This window comes from Polyodon spathula, chromosome 5, assembly GCF_017654505.1.
Source record: "Polyodon spathula isolate WHYD16114869_AA chromosome 5, ASM1765450v1, whole genome shotgun sequence".
Classification (NCBI taxonomy): Eukaryota; Metazoa; Chordata; class Actinopteri; order Acipenseriformes; family Polyodontidae; genus Polyodon; species Polyodon spathula.
The window spans coordinates 16,603,158-16,621,849 of NC_054538.1; the positions used below are offsets into that span (position 1 = coordinate 16,603,158).

The 18,692-nt window shown below is 38.9% G+C and overlaps 1 protein-coding gene across 1 annotated transcript in view; it reads right to left on the bottom strand.

Moving 5' to 3' along the window:
• Nucleotides 1–2,110: 2,110 nt before the first annotated feature.
• LOC121315415 (XK-related protein 6-like) overlaps nt 2,111–18,692 on the bottom strand; it is a 43,409-nt gene continuing 26,827 nt past the window's right edge. The window contains exons 2-4 of the mRNA XM_041249475.1: nt 8,748–8,800; nt 7,171–7,367; nt 2,111–3,087 (exon numbers count right to left, since the gene is read on the bottom strand). Coding sequence (XP_041105409.1) covers nt 2,111–3,087; nt 7,171–7,367; nt 8,748–8,800 — 1,227 coding nt within the window. The remainder of the gene's footprint in view (nt 3,088–7,170; nt 7,368–8,747; nt 8,801–18,692) is intronic.

The window sequence follows — 18,692 nt, forward strand, 5'->3', positions numbered from 1 at the left end:
TTTGTACACAAGCTAAAAAAGGAACCCCTTTTACTCTTAGGGTAACCTATCCAAACGTTTGACAACACAGCAATTTAGAAACTGATACTGACCTCTAGTTTAAAGCAAGCAAGATACTTTAAGGCGATGAGCAATATAGGGTATGGGTAATAATGATAGCACCAATTATGTTAGCTTTGGCAAATCCTCACTACCATTCACTACCTGCAGGGGTCACTTTAATCTCAGAAATAGATCTAATCCACACAGCCCAAAAGTAACAGTTGTAACCTAAAAACTACAGTCATGAGTTGTAATTAAAAAGGGTTTCATACCCAAAAAATCAAACAGATGTTGGGCTAAATAACTCTCCAGTGGAAGGTTTCAAGCTACTGTTGTGTTTTGTTATACACATGCCTGCCCTCTCCTGTAATGTCACAGTCATGGAAGAATACTTTCTAAATGTATTTTTGACTTAAGAGTAGGGTATGCGTGTTTAAAAACACAGATGTCTGAGTCGCTATCACCATACTGTACTGGAAATAATATTATGGAAACACCTTAACAAACTAAATTCCTGCTTATGGCTTCCTGTTCAAGCTATTTTTCATTTACCATATGCACAGTTTTTTTTTTTTTTTTTTGGTTGGTGTTGAGTGGACTCTCTTCAAATCGCCACCCTAAATTCACGAGATGGAGATGCCACGCCATTCATCACTGTAGCTGTGGACTGTGAAGTCTTGTTTGCCATTCAACTCTCCTTCACATCTTCAAATGAACTGCCACTGAAGTCCAAAACTTGTAATAAAATGATATATTATTCTATCTCACTTTATCCTCTTAATCTCTTTGATTAAAGAGAATCAGTCTTTTATAATCTGGATGGTGATGTCTTGGCCAGATCATTAGCAAATGTCTTCTGGCACTTGATCAGTCTCTCTTTGGAACAGATTTTATCTTCAACTTCAGCTTTCACCACTTCAGCAGCAGAGACATACAGTGAGCTGGGCTGCATTTCTATTGCAGAGATTATCTCATTTCTGAGATAAGATTTTTGTTTTAGTGTTTGTTTTAAATGTATTACTTTGTTATATTTGTATAAATTTATATGCTTCCTGAGCCAGTTTTGAGCCAACATTTAATGCACATTACTAAAAGGTTTTTCCATAATTTTTCCTAGTACTGTCGAGTACAACAGTTTGTGTAAGTATGTGCTTTCTTCTGTACAAAGTGGACTTGCTTGTCTACCAGACTGACCTATTCTCCAATTCAGTGTTGTTATGAGTTTACAAAACGAGGGAAAAAAACAGAGCTTAAAAAATAAAGTTCTTGCTTCTCATTGAAACTTTCTCACATGTCCTTTATCATTTTTTTTTTGTTTACTTCCAGTGCTGGAGGTAGCAGGATCCCACCACAACCCACCTGTCTCATGTACAGCACAGAACATGAGTGTGATAGTCAGGTAGGACTCCTATACCTGGAGCACAGGAATTAAACAGGGACAAGTAATTAACTACTCCATTAAAACACTTTTTAGTTGAATTGAGTCAGTTTGTGAGAAAAGTATCATAATGTAGCACTAGAGGGGGCTAGCCTCAGTTGTGGTGGTTTGGAGGTTTGCTAACTGCTCAAATGACAAGTTAGCAAAGTACTTTTCAGTCCTCCACCATTCCCAGGATGCTATACGGCTGCTACGTTAGAATATAAAACACCAGGGTGAAGACACCTCTCTCCACCACATGGTGAAGCATAGAATTTAAATACCATTATATCTTTTGTATAGAAAAATGAAGAGAAAAACAACTTTTTGTTTCTTTTCGTACATACAAAACATATTCTTATATACACAGAGTAACCAGAAGAAAAAAAAAAAAAAAAAAAAAAAACAAAGCAGGTTTTAAAAAATATTTTTGTCTGGGGTTTTTTTTTGTTTGTTTTAGCGTTTATATTTCTCATTGTCTTGTGAACTATGAAAGTGTAACATGAAAATAAAGGTACCTTTCTTTAGCTGAAGAACCAAAAAAAATAAACAAAAGCAAAAAAAAATACAAAACAGAAAACAAATAAAACTAACAAAAATTAGTTATAATTGAGAAACAGACAGAGGGATAAAAAAAGAAAGAAACCGCCTTCAAAGCGAAGACTCGTACTGAAGAAGCTCATAGAGCAAGGGTCCGTCTCTGTACCTGATCCCTACTGCTGCGGGAGTGATGTACTGAAGGATGTTGATAGTCCTCCTCAACCTACGGTCCACAAAGTGGGCGTCCCAGGCTGGGTAGCGCTTCCTTGGCATGTCGATTTTGATGAGTGGACCCTCGAGGTGGTAGGGCCTTCCCATGGGGGTGGTTGGCACCGTTGGTCTCACCTGGAAAACCGGTAGGCAGGTGTCAGCTGTCAGGTCCTCTTCTTCCTCCTGCTGCTCCCCGGTGGAACCTCCTCTGCTTCGGGTAGCCTGGGATCCCCTAGGCCCTGGGGTGGGAGCCATGAGCTCAGCTTCGGGAGGCAAAGGCAACCCCCAGAGAAGCTCAGCACAGCAAGAGCTAGCCAGGATCGTTGCCCGGGGGCCCATGTGATGGAGCACTCCATAGTAGACGAGCATGAAGACCACCCCTGTGGCAAAGCTGAGAAACACGCCGCACAAGGCAAGCACCGCGTAAGAGTCAGTGGCAGCAGGGTCCCTGTAGAAATACCATAGAAACGTCAAGGCGGCGTTCTCGGTGAGCACCAGTAGGTAGTAAGCCACCATGCGATATCGGGTCCTACCTTCCTTGACGTTGAACCAACAGAAGATATAAACGATACCCACCACCATGTTGAAGAGGATCTCCTCCCACTTAGACATGCAAAAGTCAGTGCCCCCATGGACGATCCAGAAAGCCATGGCGCACCAGTGGATCACCACAAAAATCCCGAAATAGAGCTGGAAGATAGAGGCAAAAAGGGCAAAGGAAAGCACCCGGGAGGAGATGGTGAACAAGCGCCAGAAGATGTGGATCAGGGCGCCTCGATAGCTCATGCTTTTCTTGTCATCCCGCGAGTCCCTCAGGAGCTTGTGGTAGGACGCCAGCATCCAGGCCAGGGAGAACAGGGAGGCCAATGAGGACATGCCTGCAGTGGGAGAAACCAGAGAAAGATAGAGAAAAAGCAAGATTAAAAGGCTCCTAAGGCACTGTTAAAAACAAAAAGTATCTCATTGAGCTTCTCAAAGGAGAAAGAAACTGTCATAAGCATGCAGGGAAAGACCAAGGTATTTATGTACTTTACAGTAGCAGGTGGGCCAAAGTCAATGCTGCATTGTTTTGATTTAGGATTCTAAATCTAGTTTTCAGCATTAGACATAAAATACCAAAAATGGACGACAAAGCAAAACAAGCAAAGTATACTTCGGCTGAGGATTATGTAAAGGCAGTTTCCAAAGAAACTTGTAATGTGACAAAGAAAATACGATCGATCGCTATAATTTCAGAATCACACATTAAACAAAAGGCTACCACAGAGGCTGCAGAACAGAACGTAAAACAAACAACAGCTTTCAGAAAACAAACTGGAAAGTCAGCGCAGACAAAAACAAGTATTCCTGTGTTGGTTGTACCCCAGTTATATCAACACTACCGGAACAATCAAGCACAGCTACCTCGGCTCAAACAACCTGCTGTTTACTTTTTTTAATGCAGTTGGAATTTTACACAAAAACTTCCTTTTTAACACAAAATTTCCTAATGAGAAAATATAAATTTCACACCTAAAAATCAGGACAAATGGCATCCCGACAGTACCTCGATTGGGACACAGGACAAAGCCCCTAATAGCGGGACATGGGACTGCTTTTAACATTCGGCATGGATTACTGTTCAGCTCAGGGCAGCTAAGCAGGTGTAAAGGTACAATAATAACAGTGAACTTGAACATAAATAAAACTAAATGCTGACCTTGTACTTTAAATAACTTTCAATAAAAAATGCCAACATCAAACAGGTTGTGGTTTTCTATTTACATTTTTGAAATGCATATGTATGTTGACAATATTTGACCAAAGTTACGCTTAAAGCCTATGATATGTTGGTGATTTTGGAGAAGATGTCAAAATGTCCTCTTTATACATCCATGTGAGGTGGAGTAACAGCTCCCTAGGTTTGTGATTGAGGTGGAGAACAATGATGGTGGCTATAAGGAAAAGCCTGGGAAGAAAAAGAACGTGTATTTTGATATGCAGGAAATTGTAGTGCTTGAACTGGGGCAACTTGTGCTTTGGCAGTTTGAAAGTATCTGCCCAAACTGGAACAAATGAAGTTCATGCTCTCTTTCTTCTCTTCTCATTTGAGCATACCTCTGCAGCTGTTGCGGACGACACCTTTCTTAATGCTCACGTCTCTCAGCTAGTTTTATTTTTTCACACCTTCTTGCTTCATCCAGCTGCTGTCATTCACACTCCTTTTGTTTTTCCCAAGCTTCAGCATATCGCTCGTTCGCCTGTTTTCTGGATTCCTTTATGGTGTCCATGAACTGCTTTGTTTTTTCTTTTATTTTGCATTGTGAGCGTTGTTTTTGTTTATTTTTTAATAAAAGCGCGCCGCATCGCTTTCACACGATTACCGGCCTGTGTGTCTCTCTGTCAGCTGTCTGGTCTGGGGACGTCACTACTTAGCCAACCTGTCACAGTCAGTATGTATATATGTATCATAGAAGGAAATAAAACTCCCATTGCATAACAGTTTGATCCATTTTTGGCTTTAGTGGTATAAGTTTAATAAGACAAACCTGAACTTGTTCACACTAGCTCATTGTAAAACCTGGAAAGGGTGAAACTGCTATGTCTGGTGAGCCACGTAATAATTTATAGTGGGGGGAGGGGCTCAGAAGCAAAATTGTTGAGAACCCCTAGTCTATTTCAGTCTTTATAGCCGACTGCTCCACAGTTCTTCACATCAGATGTTGTTTTTTACAATGTTGCCTTCCAGGCAAGTCACTTTGAGTCTGTACTGTTCTGGCTGTCCATATACCCTATTGACAATGTTTGTTTAGTATGCATTTCTTAGTCTCAACACATGCATTCTTTTCTGTCAGCCTCTGAGACTGAACAAAGAAGCGTCATGTTGGTCTTGTAAACAGAACGCACATTGCAAGATTAAATTATTATCTGATCTTTTGTTTAGCATATTGATATGTGTTGGAATGCACCATTTTATAGGGGGAATGCAGGAGAATTAAAGACCTTATGGAGGTGTACAACATTTGGACTCAACTACTAAGCCCACAGCACAGCCTCCAGGTTTAGTAAGATGCTTGTGCTGTTTTCTCTAGGTTTTAAAAAAGACATTGAATCTCCATATACAACCCTTCCTACACTTATTAGAGATTGAATAATTCCACTGTTTCACTTGTAACAGGAGACTACATGATTCATAAATTATGATGCTTCCTTGATAATGCAGGATATAGGGAATCTATTAATATACCTGTCTGTTTCCTAATGCCTAGAGTGGTTGCTGTTTTTAGTTGACCTTTGCACCAAGTATAAGTTTTTTTTTAAGGAGGGAGGGTTTTGGCTTTGTGTGCCCTTGAAAAGCTAAATGCTTAGGACATAATATATAGCTTTAGTTTAATATATAGCTTTAGTTTAATATACAGCTTTAGTTTTCCTTTTCTAAATGCAACTACAGTACTAGTTTGATTTACTAGGCTAAATAATATAAACAGCAGACAAAACAGCTCAGCTGGATTTTGATAAAGACTAAAACTGTGCTTGTTTTGTTTTACTGTGATCGATATCAGGCTTACCAAATGGAGAATTGGATTTGTTCTTCTGCCAAAACATTGGAAGGGTTAAAAAAAATATATCAAAAATACATCCGTGGAGTTACCTGTACTTAGTCCATTATTTCAAACAGACCACCAGATGAATTTGTTTATATATATAAACCCAGTGGACTTTTATTTTGGCTGACTTTGATGTAGTTAAATCTTTAACGCCAAGAACTGAATGATCAGCATTGGCCAGGTGGCATGGCACATACACTACATGGAAATACCCTAACCAGACACTGGAAAATCCAACAACCTAACCTTAAAACAAGTCTCCCACAAAAAACACATGACTACTGGAGCAGTATTCCTTTCCAGTTTCTAATACAAAGATTACCCTTTACTTTTTTAGAACCATACCTATAACCAAAGTCAACAGAATGGGTGGAATAAAAAAAGAAAATGAAGGATTGGTGATAGGCTACATTAAACACAGTTAATACAGTCAATGTGTTTCCAAATATCTACTCTATATGTTGTGCTGTGTTTTGTGCCCATCGCTTAACTTTAAATTCCAGTTTGAATGTTCACCTAAGAAATAGTTCCCTGCAGCACATTCAAGTGATTTCTCTTATTTATTATTTTATTGAAATACTGTAGACTGACTTTGGAGCTGATTGTTCACTTTAATGCACATCAACTTCAGTTATTGATTACAATGCAGCGGTGGAAAGGATTCACAGGGATTTAATTTTTAATTAACCTCTTTAATTGACTGCAATGAATTCCTCATTCGTACCTGCTCATTATCAAATTAGTAACCTATTGTTTTTGTAAACTTTAAATTAAAAAAAAAACTGCTCTGATCTCCCTCAATGCCTTACACAACTACATATCATGCTAATAAAATAAAACATGATCTACTACTAAACAATCTCTGAAATGCACAAACACTTTATGATTACCTTTCATTTAGATGGGATTATTCATCTAAATGAATAATGGTTGATCTGTTTAAAGATATTTGTTTAGTTTCTATAATTTCTCTTTTAAATTATCTGCCACGTTTTCATCTTAGAACATATTTTCACTGCATATCTTTCCCTTTATGTGCAAAAGGCGTACTGCACACACTGAGCCTTCTCTTCCACAGATACCATCATGTTGATAGCTGTGCCATCAGCATTGTCAAAGCTGCCACTTGAAATGTGAGAAATGTACCTACATTATGAAGTTATTGCTGAAGTGCAGTAGGACTTTATGTACATAGTATGTATGTAAACATGTCCGCATATTGCGTTTTCCAGAAAACATTTTGGGAGAGGTGTTTTTAAACTAAAAGCCTGTCTGCGCCCACATGCCCCAACATGCCCCATTCGTCTTCCCCAAGCACAAACACCACGGCCCACTTTCCCTATTCCAGATATGGAGCGAAGCAGCTCCCCTTACACGGTAGTGTCTCAGCCCGGTTCTTTTGGATCATTATGCAGAGTTGTAGCACCAGTTGTGGGGCGCTCTCCAGGAAGGTCTCCAGGAGGCGCAGCATGTTGACGTCTGCATATTCGTACATCATGGCCCAGTAGAAGCGGCGCTGGTGTTCCTTCTGCCGCCGACTTTGAATGCCCAGGTACATAGTACGGATATACCTGCAGGCCAAAAGACAAACAGATAGGGGGTCCTTTAGAGCAGTGACTCACAAGTTGGCGTCCGAAAAGCTTTCGCAGTGGGTCCCCAGAGCATTCTGGAAATTTCTTTTTTGTAAAACATGTGTGAACCATAATTACAAAAATCATTTTGGAGGTGGCAATTAGTCAAGTAGTAAAATAGCCTGAAAATGTTGTTTTAGTTGTTAAAGATAAAACCAGTCCTTAAAGTTTTGTTGATATGGACCATAGTTTTTGAAAACAACCTTTTGAATTGAGGGAATTGAGAATAAAATTATACATTACACAGACAATATTGCAAGCTCTGTTACATATACATAGCTATGTGGATTTCAGTACCATATTTATTTTGTTGTTTTTGTTTTTGCAAGTACATCTTCCTCAGTTTTCAATGTTTTAAAGAGGGGGTCCCCCAACATTAATGTTCAAGAGCACCTGCCTTAAGTGTTAGTTCCCCTGAGCAGGCAGGTTTCAAGATTGCCTGAACTGTTATTTTCAAATAGCTTTGTTAAACCAGTTCCTTGCCTGTGTGAATACCATATGCTGTATGGAGCATTGAAGATTATACAACCACAAATCAACTATACATGGACCGAGTTCACATCTTTTTAAAAAAAAAGAAAAAAAACTCCTTCTCACAACCAATGCCTGACACACCCACAGAAAGTAAACTATCCTCCCAGATTTTCCTAAAAATATAACTCCTTTCCCCAGAATACATGATGCATACAGATAGCCAAAGAACAGAGGGGATTGACACACTGATGCCTTCCTGAAATCTAAGAATCAATCCAAAAACACATTCACACACTGTTACATGCCCTTGGATCACAATGGGAGAATGTCAAATGAGCCAATGGTGCAGAGCTGTCACAATCACATTGTTCTCATAGTCACATTGCCAGAAGTAAATGACACCCTCCCCTAGCATAGGTTTTTGTGCAAAGGTTCTGCTGACTCCATGAGGTGGAGACATTAGCGTTATATACTCTATCCACCTGCAAGCTCCTTCTATGCCATTGGATCTCTCACCCAATTGGAGGGCTGAACAGAACTCTCAAATTCCAATGAACAGACCTGCATAGGGGTTCAAATTGGGATGTTAATTCAACTACTAGTTTTCAGAGAGTTTCTCTTTAAGGCATTTTATATCTCACAGTAGTCATATCTAAACATAATAATATATATACATAATGTTTAGATATGCTCTTTTTTACAGCGCTATTGGAGCTAAGCTTTAGTGCGAGAGAGCCCAGGTTCGCACCCGCCCTCTGCCTGTGTGTGGATTGCCTCGTCCTGTGTGATGTGTCTGCCTGCGTTAACAGAGATCGCTACATTGGTGTCAGAAGTGGGCGCAGGTACCCCAGCATGCCCTCGTTGGACTGTACCCTGGCGAGTCCGGGGCGGACTTGAGGCTGGCAGGGGAGAGTGTAGCGAGGCACAGGGGAAGGCAGCAGCAGGGCTGGTAGGTGAAGTAATCACACATAAAGACATAAGCCCAATATACGCTCCTTGCAAGTGAGCCGGTTCTTTTGTACAGTGGTGTTGGCGCTATGTTTTAGGGTGAAAGATTATGGGTTCACATCTGCCCTTTGCCTTTGTGTGGTGCGCTTGCCTGTGTTAACCGAGATTGATTTTATATATATATATATATATATATATATATATATATATATATATATATATATATATATAGAAATATATGTATTTACCAAACACCCGTTTTACTGGTTTTCTACTCAACTTGAAAAGCCCCTTCCGTTCTCTGTAAGCCCCCTTACTGAGAACGGAAGATGTAGACTGTTCTGTTCAATAGACTGTACTCCAGGGCCAATTTCCCACTCATCAGTGTGCAGTATGCAATAAATTAAGATGGTTAACTCCTGACTCTAGAGATTGTTTCATTAGCCTATAATTATCTATAAATAGGCTCCAAGTCAGATGGCTGATTATTTATGTTGTCATTTGAGTTCAACTGATTGCACTTATATACAGCTCCCTGCTGGCAATATATTAATAAATGTCCTTGGCATGACCAATAGGACAAGTTGCCATAAGATATCAGAATACCCCCACTGGTCTGTTTTCCTAGAAATTGTCCATATAATTTGATACATAGGCTTATGCTTGGGTTAATATGTTAATTTGAGTGATTGTGTTTCTTATATTCTGGCATAAACATTTAAAGTCAATCTTTGTAATATTAGAGTTGTCTAAATGTGTAAAAAGCTTTTCTCTCATTTCCCTATTGCTAACCTTGTATTTATAGTATCAGTGGTCTAGTTTGATGCAAATGCACCAGGGATGTCTGATGATTGATCTCTGGAGCCAGCATTAGACTCCCTATGCATTCTCTTGTCTGCAAAAAACTTTACTTGTTCTGGGGGAATACATGGCCATTCTACAATGGTTGCCACCTCTAATTTATTTAGGGACGTTGGGGGTAAAAGCATAATGTTTTCAAGAAACATAGAGTCCTCCTCTATATTGTTCCTCTTGAAAAAATAGCTTTTCTAAAATATCAACGCATGTTCAAATTACAAAAAATTAACCAATATCTAATAGATTAGAGCACATCGACAGTATGAGAGAATTCATTACAGCACATCCCAAATGCTTAACTTGTTTAAAAGATGACATTTGATTCTACTACTGGTTGAGTTTCATTGAAACAAAACCACCAAGTGAATGGAAGATACATTACAGAGAAAGAGGAGAGGAGCAAAGAGGGCTCACCTAGAACACATGGGACTGATAACAATACCTGCGACAACAAAAAATTGAAACACCACTCATTCACCCACGTTTTGTTTTTAGAGCAGAGCCAACCAACCTTTTTGGTAAAAAAAAAAAAAAAAATTATACTGGTGACCAGGGAGTTCTTAAAGAGACACACACAAATACACAGTATCTATTACTAACAAGAAAGAAGAAAGACTGCAGCATTGAACAGCAGCGAAGACACAGCTTCAGAATGTTTGTCCCTATTAGACGCGCGTCATCCTAAAACACAACATCAATTCATTTTGACTGCTTTCTTCTACCTAAGACTAGATTGCCCAAACCCTTTAGGAGCCTTGAAGAGCTTCTTAATCAAAGGGACAACTGAAGGTAAGATGCATACACTACAGACAGAAGAGAAAGTGGCTCTGAGAGCACTGCTCCAGAGCTACATTAGGTTACACAGACAGCCTTGCATTGCACTAAAACATATTCAATACAGTACTTACATTTATCTACTTCATGTAAAGTCAGACATTTCCAAATATAATTATTTTAACTTAAATACATTTGTGATGTTACCATGTTGCTAGGCATTAAAGAGTAAGTAGCGGGGGTCCAGAACATATAGTTACTCGTCCCCTCGTGTTGCTACAACAGTTTAATTAGCGTACCTATCATTTTTATTTTAATTGCTAACATTGTGAAAACTTTTTATACTTATAACTTTAAAGCCTGTTTCAAAGCTCTTTTCAAAATGTCCACTCTAGTGCACTGATAGTGTAAGGGTTATTACCCACATTGGCAAACAGGTAACACAGCAAAGCAGAAAAGCCACAGCACTTGCTGTTATGTTTTTTTATTATTGCTCTTTCTGCATTGATTTAGAGGACAGATCTCAAACCCCAGTACACTAGAACGGCCACTTGGAAAAGAGGATTCCTTGGCATGATATTGCACTATAGTAGTTTAAATTATATTTTATTGTGTGTGTATTAAATAAAAGATGACACCTGGCTTTGTATAGTACATACTGTATAAACAGTTTACACATTTAAAATGGTATATTGATTATTCTTTTGTGATAGCATAAACATAACAGCATAAACAATAGCTTGTTGACATCAATACAAACCATTCATAATTAACTATATATAACACACAGGTGAAAATATTCAAATAATCAATATTAAATATTAAAAGTATGTTTTAACTAAACATAACAAAATATGAAGGATTTGTAAACCAAGTGCTGCTAATTTACATTAGCAACAGATAAGAACTTTATATCACTCGATAAGAGGATCAGTCAAGGGGCGGTTTATGCTCATTGTAAAAATACATGGACTGGCATTGTTAATAATAGTTTAATTTTGGAGAGGTGGGTAAAATGACTAATGGGGCAGAGTGAAGAATCTGAATTTGTTGAACAGTGAAGCTGTCAGTCAGTGTATTAGTGAAGGCTGTCCTTAGTTGCTGAGTGAGAAGTGTGCATAACAGGGTGTGACAGGGGGGCATGATTTAGGCACACAAAAGTAAATAAATAAAGGGGTCATGTGACGTTACCAGTGATGGTAATGCACAGAGGATGCAAGCTGTACAAAAGGCTAAAATAAAACACAGTGCAAAAATTACAAATAAAAGGTGCCACACAGGGCGAGCGCTAGCCTTATTGAACAAGGCGTCCCTCTCCAGGAACCGACTACACAACGTAACCCTCGCTATACGTTACGTTGGATCACTATCTCCTAAACTAACCTACTGATGAGCAGGTATTCATAAAACGACTCCTGCTGCTTCGTACGGCCTTGGCTGGGCATTGCCTTCACAAGCACCGCTTGCAGTTTCAGGGCTGCGTAGCTGTCGTTCCTGCAGAGCGGGTGCTCCCCTCTGTAGCATGGTGTTGCAGTTGTCCCAAGTGATCTCCACCAGATGTTTTTAAACTGATGGACACTCGGTCCAGATCCGTCCACCTGCTGGTTGAGGACCAGCACAGCCAATCACTTCTTGCCCTTCTCCTCAACCAAGCCTAGCAGACAGCAAGTCTCAATCGAGCTCACATCTGTAAACAATAATTTAATCACACAAATTAACTCCAAAGAGACACAAAATAAACCTATTTCCACATACAAATTATACCAACATTAGTTTGCCATTGTGCAGGGGGGGGAACCAAAACACTAACCAAAAGAAGCAAGCCTCTTAATCGCTGTTCAACAGGCCTGATCCCCAAACTGCATGCATCACACAACACTGTGTAACAGGCAGTGCTGTGTGATACACTGCAGTTACTGATTCTGTCCCTGTTGGTGAAATGAGATGAGGTGAAAAGCTCTTTAAACCACGAATGCAGACAAGCACGGTTAAGACGCTTGCTTGCGATGCACAAAGTTGTCATTTCGCCTCCATCCCAGCCTGCATCCTGTCACAATTGCATTTTAATACTTTTAGATACATGAAAATATATTTGCCTATTAGTTAATTTTATGTAAATTATTGCATAAGTGTAGCATACAACATTACAAGAATGCAGTGTGTTACAGTAATATACTCCCATGTTTGTTTTTGACTCATAATGAGTTGTTTCTCTACATTATGAATGTTACCTGCTTCCCTCAAACTTCTTTGAAAAATAGACATCAATGTTTGAAGGTTAATGAATAAATAAATATAGATAAATGCTTTTACCCAAATCTTTTGAGATTTACTTAATGACAAGTAACCCTTAAAGGGAAGGAATTATTCCACTAGGTGACCTGTATTTAGCAGACCTGTAGCACTGCAGTTTCCTTCTTCTGTCGGAAGCCTTCATACAACTACTAGTAAACTATTACAACAATCGTGAAAATAATTTAACATCAAAAGCAAATGAGTTAATGTTTTTCCATTTGTCAGTTGAATAAGCAATAAACTAGTAGGTGGCACACAAAACTGCTGTCTGTGTGAATTTAAAGATGATGCTAGTACAGATAGCAGACACCCCATACTTTGCAGCTGCCAGAAACGAAGTCCTGCCGGTACAATGCACAGCTTTTCTGATTATTATTATTATTATTATTATATTATTATTATTATTATTATTATTATTATTATTATTATTATTTATTATATTGTTTTTGTTTAAAGGCAATCATTAAATCTCTGTAAGTCTGTAATGAAGGTGGATGGCACCAAAATTGCAAATGGCACCATTTTTGTAAAAACAAAATCAGACACTTACTGTAATTGACAATTTAGGAACAGGCTTGAATCTTACAGTCTGAATTTGTTGTGGTCTGGCTAAATGAGTACATTATTTATTATTTATCAATAAATAATGTATTTACCCATAAGACTATTATGTAATATTATTAAGTTCACAGAGCCTTTCTGTAAATTTTCTATAAAAATGTGTACCTATCGCAAACTATATCAGGCTTGCTCATGTTTACCTGCATGAAAAACAATTAAAACCTGCAAGTAGCAAGTTTGCAGTGCTCAAAAATACTCAAAACTGACAAACTGTTGATCACATACTGATGGCTGCTGAAGTTTATTTTACTTGTAGTGCAATGCGCTGACTGGATGCATAACACATTACAGCTCAGTTCTAAATCTGTGTTTTGCAGATTTTCACGTACTCTTTTTATTCGGTCTTATTTATTTTCTATTTCCTCTGCACACACACTCTTAACTCAGGGGAGACGTTAGGAGGACAGAGATGTTATAAACTCCTAGTGGTTTATGTTCGAGCACTGGATGAGCTGTAAGTAAGTCCATATAACCTTTATTTAGTCAAAAAGAAAGACACTCAAGACTCAGTCATTTTAAGTTTTACGAATCAGAGCAATGCTCTTTTGCTTTATTAAAATGCTTTTAATATTGGAAAGGTAGGTTGATCAGACCTCCAAATTCCAACACAAGCAGTCTACAAGCACCCACTTCTATATTTCAGTTTCATTCAATATAACACTCTCTTAAAACCAAAACATAGTTTCAAAACCTTATAGCAATACAACCAATACATGTAAGATATAATAATGTTAGTAATATGCTTACCTCCTATTATAAGGAAAAGTAGCGTGAACAAAGGAATCAGTCTGGTGGAGATCTGCAAGTGATGGACCACTTCACCCTGTCAAGCAAAGGTCTTGAATGTAGTACCCCTTTGCGAAAAGAGTTTTTATAGGATTCGTCTCCATAGGAATACATGGAGAATCTTTATCAAGTCCAATTCTTATCTCTTTGGCACACAACAACCTAAAAATTTAGAGCCTTGTGTCAACAATTTTTCAAGATATGACACCTGGTCTACACATCCAATCATGATCTCACCCACTCATTTCTCGACCCCTCCTCTATCTAAAAAGCTAGGTGAAACAAAGAAAATAATACTATTTTGAATATATGAGTGTTGTCTGAAATATATACAACACTATTAGTTATGATTATATTGATTATATGTATTAATGTCTAATAATACATTCCCTCATGCCATTCTATTCTTCAAATTAGTTTTCCTTCTCTCTTTACAGGCATGTGCTTAACAGATATTATAGGGAGCTTCCATCTTATGTTTTTCCCAATATAGAGTTTCTCTTCATGGATAATCTATTTGTTTTTTATTTAAATGTAAGATTGTAATGTCTCTGTCCTATGAGTTTCCTAACAGCACGAATTCAGCTGAACTGCAGACGACCTCCTATTTTTTTCAGCTGCACAAAAACCAGCTAAAACCGGCTCGCTAGCTGTGCACTTAGCTTTCCAATTTCCAGCGATAATCAAGGTTTTTAGCAATTTTTCTATGGTGGGAAGACACTCTAACCTTGACGCTGTTTGATAAGAGAACTCCGCTCTTCATGCCAACTATCCCTTCACTCTCTGGCATGACTTTAAGACAGGCTCACAGCAAGTTATAAAGTTTTTACTTTCTTAAAACCCATCTTCTATTCTTTTCCTTAAAATTACTTTTTAAGCTTCTTATTTTATATTTCAAACAACATCTCTTTATGTTGCATCATCTTTTAACTCAGAGTCAAACTAGACAGTTTACTCCCTATAGAACACGATTACTAACTATTTTAAATGCGAACCTATCTTGATGAGAAACAATTTCATGTATATTATTATAACAGGCAGTGTTAAGCATATGGTCTTACACGCACAAATAGTTTATAGTAAAAAGCAAGCATATTAAACCTTATTTCAACATTTAACAACATTTTCTTAGGCTAAAAAGGGTGCTGCAGAAACTTGCATTCAATTCTGGGAATCAAGCCCATCTTGATAAGAAGCTGCCTAAAAACTGGCCACTTGTATCAAACTATACCAGCTTCTACTGCATGATTTTATATAAAGAAAATACATAAGTTTCACAATTAAGAATTAAAACAGCATTACGCATTACTTTTGATTACACACTTACACAATTTTCCAAACTAAAGATTATACAAACAAGACAAAGGATTATAACACATATTATTGCATTAACACATTTAGTTTTAAATTCTCCAATCCATGTCCGGGGTTTCAGCTCACTCCCAGCAGGACTCCACTTCGGTCTCAGGTTCCACTCGGGTAGGCTCAGTGAACACGACAATAGGCTCTCGAATCCATCGTCTCGCATCACAGGTGTGAGTCGCCATGTCCTTGACTTCGTACCTACAAGACACTTGTACACGCTTAGCAGGGACACCTTCCTCACATTTTAATTTTCCCAGATCCGCCCATTTTACTAAGTGACCCTTTCACAACTCATGCATTCAATCCTCTTAATATCTTTTTGGGTTTACATTTAGATGAGAGAAAGAAACACCTACAGAATCATTGCATTCAAACAAGATTCTACAGTGTTTAGCCAAATGACTGCATGCTGGACAAAGTCTGAGCCCAGTCACTGCTGACTTGCTTTGGCACATATTACATGCACAATTAACAAGAGGATTATGTTTTAATTTATGTGTCAGGGTTACTTCTGCACCATGTACAATAGTTCTGGATCTGTACACATTGTTACTATACACTTCTTTCTGCTCACACAAGGTCACTTTAGAAGGGATGCCATTCATCCAGACTACAGTAGGGGGCCAAAACTCATTGTTTTTCATATCAGCAGGCACCCAACTTGTAGTTTGTTTATCATCATCCGTGGGCAAACTCAATACAACTGAATCTGAATCAGTTGATGAACCATGAGCCTTAGCTACTGATACTCTCCATACAAAAGGATTCAATGTTTTACTGACCAGCCTAGCTGATTCAGCGTTATTTGCGACAGGGTCCTGAATCACAAAACCTAACCACCTGAACCACCTAACTTACTCGGCTATAAATCAATTATTGCTCTAATGTGAAAATATTTGGATTGAAGTATATGTGTTGCATTTCCAGTCTGATTTCCGGTCTGTTTTTAAGAGTCCCGTTGGATTTTCAGGCTCTGTTCACGACTCTACAGAAGGACAGCTCCTAGAATGACATTTTCTGTAAATTTCCAAATTACAGCTTGTAATTGTGGTTTAATGGATGATTAGTACAAAGTCATAAATCAACTAGATATAAATTACAAGAACACAGGAAGGAGATGTAACACCTCACTTAACCCAAGAATTGTAAACCAATATTAAAATAGGCCTTATTAATACACAAGATTTCCATTACATGAGAGTAGATGTTGAACTTCATGCTGATTTGAACTTGGCTCTCGCCAAGATAAGCACCAACTAAGGCATAGCTTTGCAGTAAACTAATGTGATCCATCTGCATCTCCATCCATTTGCGTTGTTTTCCATCTGATGGTGTAGATATCCTTCTGTCTGGTATTGATTGCTGAAGTGTAATGCTGGCTCCAGGGATCAGCTCATTTTGCCTCCCCAGCACATCAGCACACACAACAGCTGCGATGCTGGCTCCGGGGATCAACCCAGTATCGTCTCCCCAGCGCATCAGCATGACAACCGTCTGGATTGAGCGAAGTAGGGTTCATCTCTGGGGTCTTCAAGTGGGCACCTTCCATCCTTGGTGTTTCATTGACTAGCCCACGACACCTCAAGAGGGCTCAACAGTGATTCTGGCATCCCAGCATCACCCCCCTCCATCCCCCACTCAGCTCAGCCCAGCTTACTTATCTGTACATCAGCGTTGCTTTCTTTCTATTGTGCTTGAGATCCCCATCCAGAATCTTTCCGTCTCAACTACAGCCAGTTGCTGCTCCTTTCTGCTGCTTCAGATAAGTCTTCACTGTGCGACACAACCCTTGGCCACTGAACCCGACATCTCTGAGAAACCGAGTTGCAGAGTGTGCCACAAATCCTCGACAACCCACCTCCCCTGGGTAAACTCGGACTCTCCATCCTCAATGTTCTGGTTCAGCAGCTAGTTGAGCATACCGAAGTTTCTTCCTCTCAAATGCCTCATCCACAGCATCTTCCCATGGCACTGCTAACTCTACCAGATGAACAAGGCAATGTCTGGTCGAAGTTCAGTGTTGGCAATCTCAGGTGGAAAAATAAGCCGTTGACCAACATCTGCCAGCATCTTCCAGTCTCTAGCAGCTTCCAGTTGTCCTGGACGAGGCTTCCTCTTCTTTTTTGTTGATTGAATTTGTTGCCAGATTGCGCTGAAGTGTTCTAAGCATCCTGGGAAACCTGGAATGCCTGCTTTTTGTACTGAAGTGTCAATGAAGCAGTTCTTTAATAAGTAGATTGACAATCTCTGAGTAATAACAATGAAGAAAATCTTGCCTTCTACGTTTAATAGGGAAATAGGACAAAACTGATCGATGCTTGTAGAATCCTTTTCTTTTGATATAAAGACTCCACCTGCTCGGCACCATGCTCTTGGTACAACCTGTTTTTCCCATGCCACTTTCATCAATTTTCACAGGATTCGTAGAACTCCAGAAACACTCTTGTACACTCTGTACGGAACTCCATTAGGCCCTGGTGATGATGAAGCCTTTGCTTTTTTCACAGCTTGCTCTACTTCTTTCCACTTAGGTGCACAGTCCTCCATTTGGTATTCGGGTGGATTGATAGGTGGAATATCTGAAGGAATTGACAAAGGCTCCTACCTTTTTGAATCTGTATGTGTTTCCTCCAAATATCTCTCCAGCTCAAACTTAGATGATTTTAGTGTGCCATTTTTCTCGCTGGTGAATATCTTCTTTACAAATTTGAATGGATCTTTATGTTAGTTCTCACACGCTCTTTCTCTTTGTAGCGTTTCCGTAAGCGCTCAGCTCTGCGCAATGTTGCAAGCTTATCTTTTATGACCCTTTGTAAGAGATTGAGTCCCTCCTTCTGACTTTGTTCTGCTTTTTTCCATTGCTTCCTCAACTGCCTCCTTTCTCTAAATATGCTTTCAATCTCCTGCTGCCGTCTAGACTTTCCAGGAATAGTTTGTACACACACTGAAACACACGTCGCAAATTTGAACCCATTCTTTCTCTCGGTGGCTAATTTACATTCCTAGTTTTAAGGTCTCTTGGGGCTGGCTTTCCTGCAGAAAAATGAATGATTTACAAACTGATCACACAGCTTCAGTGTTCGGGAAATTACTTTTAAAAAGTAACAAGTTACAAATAGATTATTCACAGGCAAAACATTTTTT